Source organism: Lepus europaeus, chromosome 4 (genome assembly GCF_033115175.1).
Source record: "Lepus europaeus isolate LE1 chromosome 4, mLepTim1.pri, whole genome shotgun sequence".
Lineage (NCBI taxonomy): Eukaryota > Metazoa > Chordata > Mammalia > Lagomorpha > Leporidae > Lepus > Lepus europaeus.
Window position 1 is genome coordinate 130375961 of NC_084830.1, and position 17591 is coordinate 130393551.

At 42.5% G+C, this 17591-nt stretch overlaps 1 protein-coding gene across 1 annotated transcript in view; it reads right to left on the reverse strand.

The window, feature by feature from the left end:
• Nucleotides 1-4362: 4362 nt before the first annotated feature.
• The window catches only part of SLC26A2 (solute carrier family 26 member 2), a 28293-nt gene continuing 15064 nt past the window's right edge, over nucleotides 4363-17591 (reverse strand). The window contains exons 2-4 of the mRNA XM_062188860.1: nucleotides 15065-15237; nucleotides 11855-12578; nucleotides 4363-8302 (exon numbers count right to left, since the gene is read on the reverse strand). Of these exons, the coding sequence (XP_062044844.1) occupies nucleotides 6782-8302; nucleotides 11855-12553 (2220 nt within the window). The 5' untranslated portion in view covers nucleotides 12554-12578; nucleotides 15065-15237 and the 3' untranslated portion in view covers nucleotides 4363-6781. The remainder of the gene's footprint in view (nucleotides 8303-11854; nucleotides 12579-15064; nucleotides 15238-17591) is intronic.

A 17591-nucleotide genomic window follows, 5' to 3' on the forward strand; every position in this document is an offset into this window, starting at 1 on the left:
CTCCAATAGGCGGCACTCCAATGGCAACGCATTCTCATCCCGAAGAAGGTTAAGCAAACACTTGTGTGAAATACATCAAGGCACTTGCTCTGATTAAAAAATACATGATATAAAGCACGTCCCTAAAAGTCAGTAGCCTTGATAATTTAGAAAAAGAAAAGGCAGTGATTGGAAAGACTGAAAGTTTAATTTCAATCCCCTGTCACCCTGACATTGTCTTGGTTTGTATACAAAGTTAAAAAGGAGACCAAAACAAGTAGCCATGGCCGCATCAGGACCCACACGCCAGCTTCCCAACTGACTGGCATTGGAAGCAAGGGCCTTGTGATTCCAAGGATCTTACTATTTTAGGATGAGGTATGGAGTAAGGGGAGAGAATCACCCCAAAACGAGTTTATTAAAGCTTCAGTTACAAACCCTTTCTGGCTTAGGCTACTCAGTAACACAGCATCTCTAATAAAGGCATTGAGAGTCCTTTGTTATCCCAGTTTTCAGAATTCATCACATTCTTGTTTTACTTCACTAAGTTAAAGAAACACACACCAAATCATTCATTATTAAGTATACTTTCTAAGTGTATTTCACATATTTACTTTAAAATTTCAGTTATAAAATTTTTTTTAAAATAGTCCTTGTCAGGATAAAAAATACCTTATAAAAATAAATCTCCCTCACTCCTACATCAAAATCCTCCAGTCCAAGTTACTACAAATTTTTTTTAAAACTTTAAAATCTTACCTTTAAATACAGTATTTCAACCATATTTTGCTTTATCACATAGGCTGTAAGAAACCAGCTGGTGTATTTATCTGTCCTGCTGTATTTTAATTTTTGTTGTAATTAGCACCCAGATTTTCTATCATCTAAAATCTTTATACAAAAAGGAGGAGGGTAAGAAGATCAAATTAGTTTGAAGCCTAACAGTTTTCTAGATCCAATTTTACTGGTTTTGCAGTTTTTAAGCCCAGTTTTAAATAAGGCATCAGGGCCAGCATTTTGCATAGTAGGTTAAACTACTGCCTGCAATGTCCGCATCCCATATGAGCGCTAGTTCATGTCTCAGCTGCTCCATTTCTAATTCAGCTCCTTGCTAAAGGCCTGGGAAAGCAGCAGCAGATGACCCACGTGCCTGGACCCTGCTACTCCTGTGGGAGACTCAGAAGAAGCTTCTGGCTTCTGGCTTCGGCCTGGCCTAGCCCCTGATGTTGTGGCCATCTGGGAAGTGAACCAGCAGATGGAAGGTCTGCTTGCTTGCTCTCTCTCTCTCTCTCTCTCTCTCTCTCTCTCTCTCTTCCCCTCCCTCCCTCCAACTTTGACTTTCAATGAAACAATAAATCTTAAAAAAAAAAAAAAAAAAAAAAAAAAGGGCACCACAAGAATAAATCAAACAACAGCAGGGGAACACTTAACACATACTAAAGAACAGAAAAATTTAAACAAGTTCTGAATTCTGTCATTCACATTTTCACCACTGCACTGTGTAATCTTTTCCCAAAATACATCACGAGCATGCCAGCCTCTTGCTTAGAAATCCCTCCCTAAGTGCCCCAGTTGCTACTGGCTATAGAACCATAGTACCAGTACCTGGCCCAGGCCCCCCGACTCCTGGACAGGCCCTCAGAAATTCCTCAACTCCTGAAGTCTCCATGGATGCGAAGACAAGCTACGGCTCATCTACAGCAACAGAAAAACAACTCCTTAAGAATATCAGTAAGGGTTGCAGGGTTTGTCATTAAAACTTGGAGACTCAATTTACATTCCCAAGAAATGCACTGAAGCGCTTTTCTTCCTTTCATATCAATGTATTAATATACTAATCAAGTTAATATGTTAACAAAATAAATATAACATCACTATATTAATCTGACCACAGTGTTAAATGACAAACTACCAACGAGAGGGTGGGCATCATGGTATACCGGGTTCAGTCACCTCTTGGGATGCCTGCATCCCATGTCTGAGCGCTGGCTACTCTGCTTTCTCTCCAGCTCCCTGCTAATGCACCTGGGAAGCATGATGGCTCAAGCACTTGACTCCCTGATAGTCATGTAAGAGATCCAGAAGGAGTTCCTGCCTCCTGGTCTTGGCCTGACACAGCCTGGGACCTTAGAAGCCATTTGGAGAATAAACCAGCAGATGAAAGATCTGTCCCTCCTTTTGTCACTCTGCCTTTCAAATAAGTAAACACGTCTTTTAAAAAAAACTACTAAGAGACTTACTATCCTTTTTAAAATGTAGTCATTAAAACAGTCTAATGAATTCAGCTAACATCCATGAATTTTTAAATTTCACCAATTATGATACTGTACATTTAGCAACAAATTTTGACTTCAATGTCTATTGTTGTTGAAAAGCTAAGTCAGAATAAATTGTACATTGCTTTCATCTGGTGCTGCTTAAAAAATAAAGACTGGGCCTGGTGCTGTGGTACAGCTGGTTAAGCTGCAGCCTGTAGCACCAGCATTCCATATGGGTACCAGTTCGAGTCCCAGCTGCTCTTCTTTGGATCCAGCTCCCTGCTATGGCCTGGGAAAGCAGCAGAAGTTGGCCCAAGTCCTTGTGTCCTGCACCCACAAGGGAGACCTGGAAGAAGCTCCTGGCGTTGGCCTGGCCTAGCTCTGGTCATTGCAACCATCTTGGGGAGTGAACTAGTGGATGCAAGATCTCTAACTCTTTCAAATAAATAATTAAACAAATAAATCTGAATGAGTGAGCAAGTGAGCTCACCTGGAAACCTGTCAGTGAGACTGTCAACAAGGGGCACAGACTGTACCAGTCGCTCAATGTGACAGAGTAGGAACTTTTGAATCACCCACACTTTTGCACTTGGCTACCAAGTGCTCCTCAGCTCTCAGCATTTGTCAGTCTGTTACCTTCCTTTTCTAGAAACAGATCCCAGTTCTGACCTTGCTCTCAAACACAGGTGTGGCTTCTAATCCTGATTCCTAGGCAACTGGGTCCCTCCTTTTTCTTCCTCCACTGGTCAAATAGTCTTTTCAACAATCTACTCCCCGACGCTGCTTTAAATGCTTTCCTAGGTCCACTTGTGCACTGGCATGCTTCACTACTCTGGTTCTAACAAATTTAAGTTAAATTTCAAAAGTTAAATGTGGGGGCTGGTGTTGTGGCACAGTGGGTTAAGCCACCACCTGTAAGGCTGACATCCTATCTGAGAGCCAGTTCAAGTCCCAGCTGCTCCACTTCTGATCCAGCTCCCTGCTAATTGCCTGGGAAAGCAGCAGAAGATGCTCCAATAAACTAAAAACTAATCTAATAAACTAAAGTCCAAACCCTTGGGCATGAAAGCAAATGAAAACATTCACTTTTTTGTCGGTGCACTAGGCTAACAGCTCTAAATGTCAGCAATCAGAACCACTTTAACAATGTACAAGAACAGGCAGGTCTCAACCCAAGCAGAAAGGGTGAATGTCAATTCCAGTGAAATTGTCAACAGTTTTACAAATGGCCTCTAAAAGCAGAATCACTTATTTGGGTAGGCTGGTGGGACAGGTACAAACTAGAACATAATTCAAGAATGCTAATTGCATGCATAAACCTCTAGAATTGTTTACAAGTTCATTTGGACAGAAATGTTATGAAAAGGTCAGAAATGTTATGGAGAAGTCAAATTCTGCTATTCCTTCTTTTTGAGGGATCTTCCAAATTCTCTGACTTGGCTAAAATTCTCCCACTGTGCTGGTACTGGATGAATTATAAGGCTGTATTAAACAGGTACTAATTACTGTCATGGAGTATTAGACAGCTATCAGTCTCAAGTCAAAGCTGGGTCGCTAGATGGGCCAGAGGGATTTGAAAGGACTCACTGCCCCAGATCCTGAGGTTCTGCTATTATTATTTGTAAGGCTAGACAGAAAGGGCAAATACTGGCTAAAAACACACAAAAAAAGCACAACTGTGAGCAGCAGTTAAACTTACTGAAATTCTAGACCTAAATTCTAAAAGGTTGTAAAAATGCAAGACCGTTATATTTAACCATCAAGTCAAGATAGAAATCCAAGTTTTCTTCTGAGCAATGACTGTGTTGTCATAACAGAAAGGTATTTTCCACATAAACAAGGGAGATAGCTCCACCAATAGAAAAGCATCACTGGAAGTTTATGAAGACAACAGAAAAGGCTGAATTATATATATATATATATATATATATATATATATATGATATGCATATTTAATATGTTTCAAAATATCCCGCTCCAACAAATACCCTATGCGTTGGGTTTGCTTCTCATAAATATTTTAAGTTGTTTAAAATGATTTGCACTTTGCAATAGTTTTACAAGACTTGGCTAAATGCAGCAAGCTCACATAAATAAGATGCTAAAATAAGAACCTGTTGTCCTGTTGTCTTTTTTTTTTTTTTTTTTTGACAGGCAGAGTGGATAGTGAGAGAGAGAGAGAGACAGAGAGAAAGGTCTTCCTTGTTGCCACTGGTTCACCCTCCAATGGCCGCTGCGGCCTGCGCATCGCGCTGATCCGAAGCCAGGAGCCAGGTGCTTCTCCTGGTCTCCCATGGGGTGCAGGGCCCAAGGACTTGGGCCATCCTCCACTGCCTTCCCGGGCCATAGCAGAGAGCTGGCCTGGAAGAGGGGCAACCGGGATAGAAGCCGGCACCACAACCGGGACTAGAACCCGGTGTGCCGGCGCCGCAAGGCGGAGGATTAGCCTGTTAAGCCACGGCGCCAGCCTTTTTTTTTTTTTTTTTTTAAGATTTACTTATTCATTTGAAAAGTAGAGTTATAGACAGAGAGAAAGAGAATCTTCTGTCTGCTGGTTCATAACCCACATGTGGCCAGAGTTGGGACAGATCGGATGCCAGGGCCCAGGAGTTTCTTCTGGGTCTCCCAAGTGGGTGGGGGGGCTCAAGAACTTGGGACGTTTTCTGCAGCTTTCCCAGGTACATTAGCAGGGAAGGGAGCTAGATCAGAAGTGGAGCAGCCAGGACTCGAACCAGCACCCACATGGAATGCCGACACTGCACACAGCATCCTTACTTTTTAAGCCACAGTGCAGGCCCCCAGAACTTGTTGTCCTGATTGTCAAGGTCTAGATACACAATGCTAGGTTTTCAATATTGGACACTGATGCTTTTCCACAGAAATTACCCTCAATTCACAACCTGTGGCCAGCTATCATAAATAATATACTTTTTTATAATATAATATACAGAACTCAGGTTTTACGAAAGTGATGCTTCTAAATCCACTCAGGCGATAGTTTTAGGTGATTTGAAGAGTTAAAAGCTGTCACTGTCAATATTTATTTTACGTCAATAGGGTGTATGGCAATAAACTTCGTTTCACTAAAATATTTTACAAATTACTTAGGATGTCCTTCGTAAATGTTCTGCCACTTCTGCGTGTTCTTTTTCATTGGTTACATTAAGTTTTTCTTGCAGCAGTCTCTAGGAGAAAAGCTGTCAACCCCCAGCAGAGCCTTGCTAAAATGCCACTGGGAGAAACAAAGATAGATTTTCTGCTAAGCAAACCAGTTATTATTTCCTAAATATTCTAGGTTTAATTTTAATTTTTTCAAAGTTTGAGAGGCAGAGACAGAGAGAGCTCCTATCTGCTGGTTCACTCCCCACATGCCAGGGACAGCTGGCAGGAGGTGGCCAAGGCCAAAGCTGGGGGGCAGGAACTTAGCCACCTGCTCATCATCACTGCCTCCCATGGTACACGCTGGCAGGAGCTAGAGGTGGACATGAACCCAGCCACTCTGGTCTCAGATGCACATGTCCTCACTGCTGGGCCGAATGCCTGCCCCAGTGAACCAATTCTTAAGGTAAACTGTCAGGCGCTGCTTTTGGCAATTTGTCCGTGACAGTTTGGCTCAACAGCATTTGAAAAACATGCTGTCAGACTGTGGAGGCATCACTCTGCTTTTATGTCTGGCAAGACTGTCACTGACAGAAAGACAGGTTAGGACACAACCCATGGGAAAACACACTACAACAACCAAAAACGAAGACAAGCATAACGGAAGAGAAATTCTCAGAAACAACAACAGATAAAAAACACAGAAAATAAAGAGATCTCCCACTGGTTTCTTCTTATTCTAAAATAATTTATCCTCAACAAAAAGGCATGCCCAAAACATCAACTGTCTCACAAAGGGTGTTGTGTATAATGTCAGGCCGGCTGTCAAGATATCACAAACCCACCAGTCGTTAGAGCCCTGAAGAGACTGCGCCCAGAGCTCGCAGCCTGAGGGAGAGGAATGGTGCTTTCCTACAGAAAGCCAGAGATCCTACTGCAGCCTGGGGAGCAGAGCCTGGGAATAGAGAAGCGCAACTGAGAACAATCTGCTCTAGCTATGACCTCATGCTCCAGGAGCCTCTGATCTGCTACTACAACAGCAGGTGCAACATTCTTTCCTCGCCTCCTTTTCCTCTCTCGACAGAGCCTCATAAAGGTAGCCCGTCTAAATCCAACCCCGACTTCTCCCCTTTACCTCCTGGAGAAGGAAGAGTTCAAACGTCGCACCCTCTAAAACAGTTTGGTAATACGTTTTGTGACTATTTTACATTTCAATCCAACAGGTACTTATTGCATTCCATGAATATTTCATATCTACAAGAAAGCTTGAAACCACAATACTTTTGTTTTGATTCTGCCCAACTATAAGCTCTGAAACATTTGAGTACACACAAAGGCCATTAGCTTCAAAGGAAGAATAATGTTTAGCCAATAGGTTAAAACATATTGCATATTTGAAATTTTAACCTTTTAGTGAGACATTATTCTTCCTTCCATCTATACTCTCAATCCCTGCCTGGGCTCAGACCATTGGGAACACATGTTGCTTCCTGTTTCTGAGCTTCCACGGCAAAAGCCACGGCTTCATACACACTGTAGAAGAGCAGGTTTTCTTCTTCCTTTTTGCAGTATTCTCCCCTGGCCAAGGAATCCCTCACAGAAGGATTGCACTGAGCCAGCAGAACCTGGATACCAATGGCTTCATAGTCTCTGCGGACTTCTCTGAGCATACCGATCCCTGCTGTATCTAAAAACTGGATTGCACTGCAGTCGATCACTATAGTACGCAGCTCCAGAGGATCATGGGAAAGGTGCACTGAAACTTCATCCTGCACTCTACCAAGAGTCAGTGTTTCCTCTCTCATCTTTCTTTTTGCTGCCTTCCTCTGAGCTGCCTTTACTAAGACCGGGTTTATAGTTTTTTTGTATAAAGCCGACTTAAAGCATTCTTTGTTTATGTAGTAGAGAGGGGCTACAAAGCGGAAAATCCTGATACCTGGCTTAGTCTGCAGGTTCTTATAAGCTGACATGCATTCAAAGACTTCAGACTCTTCCACCAAGCCAAGCAGTGAAACCTCTGGCTTCTGAGTACGGAGGATGACACAAAACATGGAAAAACAAACCCCGACAAGCAGGCCTATTTCAGTACTTATCAGTGCAGAGGACAGCATAGTAACAAACCAGATAACTGTGTCCATCCTGCTAACCCTCCACATCTTGGGAAGATCCCTAAATTTAAGAAAGGCTCCACGGAGATTTACAATTGTGATCACACCAAGCACACTTTTCTGAAGGGAAGAGAACAAAGGAGCTATTAACAAGAGGATCAACAAAAGAATCAGGGCTGTTACCAAACCGGAAATCTGAGTCTGGCAGCCTGTTGATTCTTTAACCAATGACTTTGCAAGAGCTGCGCTGGTAGTGATGCAATTGAAAAAGGAAGGGATGATATTGCAAAAGCCAATGGCATACATTTCCTGATTCGCTTTGACTGTGTAGCCATGTTTCTTCGCAAACATCTCAGAGAGTGACACAGTGATGGCAAAACCAATGATGGAAATAGCTATTGCATCTACAGCCACACTGGGAATGAGGTTCCAGTCTGGTGCTTTGGGTGGCATAAAGTTAGTGGGAATATGTCCAGCTATACTGGAATTGTACTTCTTATTTAGTTCCCCAAAATGAGAAGCTAACGTGGCTGCCACCACGACAATGAGTTCGGTAGGAATTGGTGCCTTAAGCTTGGACTTGAAGTGCTCATTGAGTTCTTTGGTTGGCACAAGAACCAAAAGGCACAAAAGGCTGGTGATGAGATCACAGATATTGGTCTTATGGATGTTTCTGAAGATGTGGATCCAGGTAGTGATGAGTGAACCCACGCCATGACTCCGAGGAAGGCTGAGCCCAAGGAGATACTTGACCTGAGATGTAAGAATAGTGAAGGAGGCACCCGTGACAAATCCACTCAGCAAGGCATCTGAGAGGTAGACAGAAACAAAGCCCACTTGAAAGAAGCCCATCACTACCTAGAAGAAAAGATATACAAGTGTTAAATATAAGTGGAAAAGAGCTTCTAAATTTCCTATTACCCTGATATTTCTGGCATGAAGACATACCATACATCACAGAATGTCAGAGGTAGAAAAATGCAATCATACGTCAATCTTCATTTTACAAAGACAGGAAATTGATGTTTGGAGGGCTAAGCAACTTATCTAAACTTACTCCAGTTATTCATTAGCCCAAGTGAAACAGGAAGTTAGGACTTCCACCTTCTCATGCAACTTACACTAGAGTAAGATCAGTTTCAAAAAGAAAAAAACAATTTTCAAGAATCCACAAGAAAACCAAAACTCAAATTGGAAAATCCTTCTAATTAAGAACCCATATATTTTTTCTAACTATAAATCATTATTATGACTTTTTTTCATTTTCAATTATCTTTATATACAGAAGATCAATTTAGTATATATTAAGTAAAGATTTCATCAGTTTGCACCCACACAGAACATAAAGTGTAAAATACTGTTTCAGTACTAGTTATAGCATTAATTCACATTGAACAACACATTAAGGACAGAGCCTACATGAGGAGTAAGTGCACAGTGACTCCTGTTGTTGACTTAACAAATTGACACTCTTGTTTATGGCGTCAGTAATTTTCCTAGGCTCTTGTTATGAGTTGCCAAGGCTATGGAAGCCTTTTGAGTTTGCCAACTTTGATCTTATTTAGACAAGGTCATAGTCAAAGTAGAAGTTCTCTCCTCCCTTCAGAGAAAGGTACCTCCTTCTTTGATGGCCCCGTTCTTTCTACTGGGATCTCAATCACAGAGATCTTTCATTTAGGTCCTTTTTTGTTTTTTGCCAGAGTGTCTTGGCTTTCCATGCCTAAAATACCCTCATGGGCTATTCAGCTGGATCCGAATGCCTTAAGGGCTGATTCTGAGGCCAGAGTGCTGTTTAGGTCATTTGCCATTCTATGAGTCTGCTGTGTATCCCGCTTCCCATGTTGGATCGTTCTCTCCCTTTTTAATTCTATCAGTTAGTATTAGCAGACACTAGTCTTGTTTATGTGATCCCTTTGACTCTTAGACCTATCAGTATGATCAACTGTGACCTGAAATTGATCACTTGGACTAGTGAGATGGCATTGGTGCACGCCACCTTGATGGGATTGTATTGGAATCCCCTGGCACGTTTCTAACTCTACCATTTGGGGCAAGTCAGCTTGAGCATGTCCCAAGTTGTACATCTCCTCCCTCTCTTATTCCCACTCTTATATTTAACAGAGCTCACTTTTGAGTTAAATTTAAACACCTAAGAATAACTGTGTGTTAATTGCAGAGTTCAACCAATAGTATTAAGTAGGACAAAAAAAAAATACTAAAAGGGATAAAGTATTAAATTGTACATCAACAGTCAGGACAAGGGCTGATCAAGTCACTGTTTCTCATAGTGTCTATTTCACCTTAACAGGTTTCCTTTTTGGTGCTCGGTTAGTTGTCACCGATCAGGGAGAATATTATGATGTTTTAATTGGTAAAAAAAATTAGATTCACATCAAAATAGAATCACACCTTAAAAATTATTGTAAGGGGGATAGTGTTGTGGCATAGCAGGATAGCCTCTGTCTGCAACACCGGCATTCCCTATAAGCACTGGTTCAAGTTCAAGCTGTTCTACTTCTGATCCAACTCCCTGCTAATGGTCTGGGAAAAGCTGCAGAAGATGAACCAAATACTTGGGTCCTTGCCACTCATGTGGGAGGCCTGGATGAAGCTCCTCACTCCTGGCTTCAGCATGGAACAGACCCAGCTACTGCAATCATCTGGGGAACAAACTAGTGGATTGCAGATCTCTCTCTCTCTCTCTCCCTCTCCCTCTCTCTTTGTCCCCTGCCCCCTCAGTATCCATGACTTTCAAATAAAATAAAAAAAAAAAAAACTTTTAAAAAGTGACTGTAGGACTCTTAACTTCCTGAATCTGTTCTCATCCAGTGTACATATGCATATGCCATACTGCCTTCCCATACCAGTAATAGTTCAGATTCCGCTAAGACAGCTTTTTTATTTGTGTTTCTTTCCCCTTCCCAATTCCTCAGAATTCTTTCATCCCTCTTGGTTAAGCACACACAGGAGTGGACTCTGAGGAGCACAGATCATCTTCACACCATTCCCCTGGGAGCACCAAATAAAGGGAGCTACTCTTCCCTGCCCTTGCTGGTTCCGAATGGCTGCAAGACACAAGGCATTTAGTCTTAGCACTGACTCTCGGGTGCTAATAGGTAGGGGCATGATGATAACAGCAGATCAGGAATTTCATGGGAGACCTGAGAATTTCATTTCTAATCCCTTCTCCTGGCTGCTGTTAGGAAATAGTAGCTCTCAACTTTTCCCCTCCCTCACCAACCATGCAAGAGGACCACTATCCTTAGTAACAGTCACTCCTAGAGCAGCACTTCTAAAGGAGGGGAGACACCATGTATAATCTGAAAACTGCACTCCTGTCCCAACATCCATTCTATTATCTACTTGCCTGACCGCTCACGCTGAGTCTGCCAATAACCAACCTCACACAATCTCAACCAAATATGGTATTTTCTGACATGTAGGAGAATGGGCGTTCAGCCTGGTGGTTAAGATGCCAGTTAAAATACCTCTATCTCATATCAGAGTGCTGGGTTCCAGTTCTCCTCCACTCTGAATGATAGCTTCCTGCTGATGCACATCCTGGGAGGAAGCAGATGGCTCAAGCGCTTGAGTCTCTGCCACTACCACGATCCAACCTGGATCGAGTTCCTCACTTTTGGCTTTGGCCTGGCCCATCACAAGCTTGTGTAGGCATCTGGAGATCCAAACAGCAGGCGGGTGCGCTCTCTCTCGCTCTTGCACGCTCTCTCTCTACAATAATAATCTTTTTTTTTTTTTTTTTTTTTAAATTAAGGAGTTGTACTAGGAGGTCTAAGGACCATTTCTGGTCTAAATTTTTACAACCAAATAATTAAAACCTGGCTAACAAATTCATGGTTAAGTCAGCCCAAGGGAGCTGGCACTGTGGTATAGTGGGTTAAGCCTCTGCCTGAGGTACCTGCAACCCATATGGGTGCCGGTTCAAGTCCCAGCTGCTCCTCCTCCGATCTAGCTCTCTACTGTAGCCTGAGAAAGCAGTAGAAGAGGGCCCAAGTGCTTGGGACCTGTACCTGCGCTAGAGACCTGGAAAAAGCCCCTGGCTCCCGGCTTCAGATCGGCCCACCTCTGGTCATTGTGGTCATTTGGGAAGTAAATGAGTGGATGAAAGACCCTTCTGTCTCTCCCTTTCTCTGTCTGTAACTCTCTCAAATAAATAATATCCCTTAAAACAAACAGACCAACAAAGGCAGCCTAGGGTTGGATACGAGAACAAATTTATCTTACCTGCAGAGTTCAGGGGTTCCAATTTTTGCTCTTAACATTCATATATCCTGCACATTCGGTAAATGACAGTTTTTAATTACTCTGCTCCCTAAGATCTCTTATAGATACAAAATTTCATAAATAGTGCTTTTGCCAGAAATGATCAATTGTTCCACTGTTTCTTACCTGATAAACTCCAGCCATAAAGGTTACAGTGCTGCCAACTTTAATTGCATAGCAATATTTGTCACATATCGTGTCTGATGTGTGGTTTGATAATGTGGTCCCATTTGAAACCATTCCTAAAGAAGGATCAATTTGGGCAGTGTCATAGCCAGCTTTGTGAAGTTCTCGGTCAACTACCTCACCAATCATAAGGCACAGTACTCCAAAAATGCCCACAGAGATGTGACGGGAAGTACCAAACAGGAAATAAATGATGCTGGCAAAAAAAGATGTGTACAGACCATAGATAGGTTTTTGGCCAGCCAAGAGGGAATAAGCAATGGACTGGGGCACCAATAAGATGCCCACAATCAAGCCAGACATCACATCTCCTAAAATGTTTTTCTTTATATCATATTTTGGGAGCCACCGCAAAACAGGAAGGAAATCAAAAATCATATGTTTTGCTTTGGTTCGGTTGCAGTGGCAGCTCTTCTGTAGCTTTTTGATGACAAACTGCTTGAAGTTAGTATTTGACTTTTCTTGAGGTTCCATATGGATCCTAGGATAAGGTCTGCAGTGATCACTTTTCTCAAATTGCCTGAAGTCAGTACTTGATTCCTTTTGAGGCTCCAGATGGATCCCAGATGGAAGCTGGTCAATTCCTTCCACTGAGTCTCTGAGTGACATGTCATGCTGCTCTTTACCTTCCGAAGACATTTCTGGAGAGAGATGGTTCAGCTTCCTACCCCAGAGAAAATATCAGTATTAACTGGTAAAGTAATTCTCAGTACTTCCAGACATTAAAAGTCCTACTTGCTATACATGAAGAACTAAGAGAATTCGGTTTGGGACTAGCTATCTTGTACGTATTTCTCCTCATCAAGCCTCATTTGTCTGGGTCAGGGTTAGAAAAAGACAACACTGAAATCAGATCACAAACAGCTAAGTCAAAGCACATGACCAGTTGGGTACAGGGCCTCTCAAGAGCACAAATCATTAAGGATTCTTCTTCAAAGCTGGCTGGCCCTCCCTTGAAGTTTTTTTCTCCAGAAAATGTATCAGGGAAGCCTGTCCACTCCTTTCCATACAATACTAATGGATTCTCACCTCCCAGGTACATTTCAAAATAAGACCTCATCTCAAACCTTCACCTCTACCACCAACCTCTGATAGGAGGAAGAGAGCCCCATGTGCATGCATGTATGTGTCTGTGTGTATTCCTTTTTAAATAACCCAGTGATTGTTCAGAATAAGAAAAAGCAGGCAACATAAATGTTCTTGGCAATATAAAGAAACTAGGGCAGAATGCATTCAGTTTTTGAACAACACTCCTGTACTTGATAGGAAAGAAGATAGAGAAGTTAAGGTGTCGAAGCATGGGGAAGGGTTGATGGGCAAATGTCTGATGCACGTTGTATAAGGTTTTTGGTCTCTTCCAGTGGCTTCTAGTGTGCAGTCCTGTGCACTGTGGGCAGAACTCACACGCATGCACAGAAAGACACACTTCAGTACACATGCTGAAGCAGGCTCTATACGCGATAATGCTGCCTATACTTTCACCTGTATGGTGCACAGGTGACCTCTACATCTCTGACCACACAACTAGCTCCATAAGACCTATCACTAAGAACTACAGGAAAACAAAAGAGGTAAAAACCACTGAAAAGAGAAAAAAAGTCTTCTAACCAGAGTAGAAGATGAGGAAAAAGAATTGGGCTTTTAAAGGAGTAGAGTGTAAATTGTTGATCAAATAGTGCACAGATAAGCACCTTTGCATAGCTGTTTGCTTAGCCAGACTAGCTATCCACCTCTCTGCCTGTCAAGATTCTAATCATTTTTTAAAATCCACTTAAAATGCTACCTTTTCTACATAGCATTACCCAATCTTTCTTAGCTCAAATGGATCACTATAGCTTCTAAATCCTGTAACACTCTGTACCTGTATTATATCACTAATTACACTGCATTAAAGTAGGCATCTATCCAGCTGTTAGAGATGGATTTTTTAAAAAGATTTATTTATTTGAAAGGCAGAACTGAGAGAGAGAGAGAGACAGAGAGACAGAGAGACAGAGAGAGAGAATCTTCCATCTGCTAGTTTACTTCCCAGATGGCCAGGCCAAAGCCAGGAGCTTTCTCCGGTTCTCTCACATGGGTGCACAAGCCCAGGGATCTGGGCCATCTTCTGCTGCTTTCTCAGGTGTGTAACCAGGGAGGTGGGCAGGAAGTGAAACAGCCAGTACTTGAACCAATGCCCATATGGGATGCTGGTGTTGCATGAGTGGCTTAACACATTGTTCCACAATGTCAGGACCAGAAAGGACACCTTGCTCATCCGTGTAACCATTACCAAGTGTAGCACAGTTACTCTGAGATGGCAGGCTTATAAAATGTTTGAATAAAGGAAAGAACAAATTAAGTAAAAATTTGTAACTGTGACTACTGAGACAAAACAGAGGACTCAAGAAGTTTCCTGGGGCCAGCGTTGTAATATAGCAGGTGGGGCCACCACTTACACCCTGCTAGTGTGCCTGGGAGGAAGTCAAAGGATGGCAAGGGTTCTTGGACCCCTGTGCCCACATTGGGGCCCGGGTGGGGCTCCTGGCTTCAGTCTGGCCCGGCCCTAGCCATTGCGGGAAGGTCTCAGTCTCTCTCTCTCTGCTCCTTCAAGGAATAAAATACATCTTTAAAAAAGTTTCCTGTTTCATTGTATACTTTTTATTTTACTTATTTGAGAGACAGAGAAACAGAGACAGACAGAGAGAGAGAAGACACAGAGACACAGGGGGAGTGCCCCCATTCACTGGTTTACTTCCCAAATCCCCGTAACGGCTGGGGCTGGATTGGGCTGATGCCTAGAAACCATGTTAGGTCTCCCTTGTGAAAGGCAGGAACCCAGTTACTTGAGCCATCACTGCTGCCTCCCAGGTTTCTATCAGCAGGCTGCTGCAGTCAGTATTGAACCAAGGTATTTTAATGTGGGACACAGACGCCTTAACTGCTAGGCTGAATGCCTGCCCCGCTAAGAAAAACAGGCCCTTGTGAGGCTGTATAAACCTAACATTGCTAAGGTGCGACAATCCAGGACCCTTTAACCTACTCAAGAACACAAGATATCAAACAGTGGCAACATTCATTTTGTTTAGATTAACAAGAGTAAAATAATTATGCTGACAGTCATGTGAAGTAGAGAAGGGGAAAAAAGGAAGAGATTTGGATGACACTGACCCCGAGTGAGCCGATCAGCTTGGTGGACCCGCTCAGCAGCTCTGTGTCCTTGATGTGTCTGGTCTGTAGCTCTCTTCTCACTTCCAGCTTTCTTGAGTCAGCTTGAGTGCACTTCTGATGGCCTACTCTGGAGCAGCTCTTGGTGATTTCTAGGTCAAAAGCCTTTTGTAAGCCTAAGATATGCAAAAGAAAAAAATTAACTAAATCCAAATTTTGTCCTCTATGGATGCTGAGAGAAAAAAAGGAAAAACTAATACTAGAAAATGCAACAGAAATATGGAAATTAAAAAACAATCAGTGGAAATCCTGTGAAGAACAATAGAGATGAAACACAAAAAAAGAATTTATTTTTTATTTTTATTTATTTATTCATTTATTTTTTTGACAGGCAGAGTGGATAGTGAGAGAGAGAGAGAGAGAAAGGTCTTCCTTTGCCGTTGGTTCACCCCACAATGGCCGCCGCGGCTGGTGCGCTGCGGCCGGCGCACCGCGCTGATCCGATGGCAGGAGCCAGGTGCTTCTCCTGGTCTCCCATGGGGTGCAGGACCCAAGGACTTGGGCCATCCTCCACTGCACTCCCTGGCCACAGCAGAGAGCTGGCCTGGAAGAGGGGCAACCGGGACAGAATCCGGCGCCCCGACCGGAACTAGAACCCGGTGTGCTGGCGCCGCTAGGCGGAGGATTAGCCTGTTGAGCCACGGCACTGGCCGACAAAAAAAGAATTTAAACAAAAGCAAAAACCCAAAATCAATAATGCAATGGAACATTCAACAACTGTGGGATACATCAAACTACCCAACATATGCATAATTAGAATACCAAAAAGAGAAGAAAGAGAAAATGAGCAAAAGAAATATCTGTGTATATATATAATGGCCAAAAATTACTCAAAAAATTTTTAAGATTTATTTATTCATTTCAAAGTCAGAGTTACAGAAAGGCAAACACAGGAAGAGAGAGAGAGAGAATCTTCCATCTGTTGGTTCACCCTCCAAATGGCTGCAATGGCCAAAGCTGAGCTGATCTGAAGCCAGGAGCCAAGAGCTTCTTTTGGGCCTCCCACATGGGTGCAGGGGCCCAAGTACTTGTGTTATCCTCTGTTGCTTTCCCAGGCACATAAGCAGGGAGCTGGAAGTATAGCACCCGGGACATGAACTGGCACCCATATGGGATGCCAGCACTGCAGGTGGCATCTTTACCCACCATGCCACAGCGACAGCCCCTAATTTTCCAAAATCAATGTTAGATATAAAATTACAGGGCACCAGCGGTGTGGCGTACCAGGTTGAAGCCCTGGCCTGAAGCGCCGGCATCCCATACGGGCGCCGGTTTGAATCCCAGCTGCTCCTCTTCTGATCCAGCTCTCTGCTATGGCCTGAGAAAGCAGAAGATGGCCCAAGTCCTTGGGCCCCTGCATCCAAGTGGGAGACCTGGAAGAAGCTCCTGGTTCCTGGCTTTGGATCAGTGCATCTCTGGCTGTTGCAGCCATCTGGGAAGTGAACCAGCAGATGGAAGATCTCTCTCTCTGTCTCTACCTCTCTCCATAACTCTTTCAAATAAATAAAATAAAATAATAAAATAAAACTACAGGAATCTCAAATAACAAGACAGATAAATATAAGACAAAAAACAAACCCTTAACTTATGCATATCACATTCAAGGTGTTGAAAATGAAAAAGAGAAAATCATGAAAATAGTAAAGAAAAAACACACACTATGTATATAGAAACAAATGTAACAGAGGCCAGAAGATAACAACATGATTGTCTTAACACAGGACTACAAGGGAAGTTCAAAAATTCATGGAAAAATAGAATTAAAGAGGTAACTTTATTTTTGTGCAAAAATTTTGAAATCTATGCATGCTGTTTCCAAAATTTACATTTTTGATGAGCTTTTTGATTCAGCAGATGGAACTGCTCAGCTAAAGCCAGCCTTTGATGAACTTTTTGAAATGAGAAGCCTACACCCAGAAAAAAATATTTTAAAAAATGAAGGAGAAATAAAAACTCAAGATACTAACATAATGTGTTGCTACAGACCAGTATTATATATATTCTCTCTCCCCCTGCCATGTGTGTGTGTGTTTGTGTATTCTTTTAGTTATTAAAGGTTCTTTATGCAGCAAGAATATACAAGGTGTCTTAAAAAACTTCAAGGAAAATGTGTGCTATGAAAAAATAACGCATGGATTTCAAAATCCTTTTGTACCAACATAAACTTGTACAACCTTATTGTAACAACTCTGGACAGGATCTAGTTTAAAGCATTGAGGATAAGGCATTATTTGAAATGAGTTCCTATCAGAGCAACACTGAATTCTGCTAAAAATGAAACAAAAAGGAACATTAAATTTATGGCTTAGTTTGGATGTTAGAATGGTGAAATCACTGATGCTTCGCACAGTGTATGGGGACCATGCCCCACAGAAAGCAACAGTTTGCCAACTCATTTGAAGAAGGTAGGAGATGAAGTCCACAGGGCCACACCATTCACATGAAGCTGAGGGAAAAAAGAGTCTTTTCT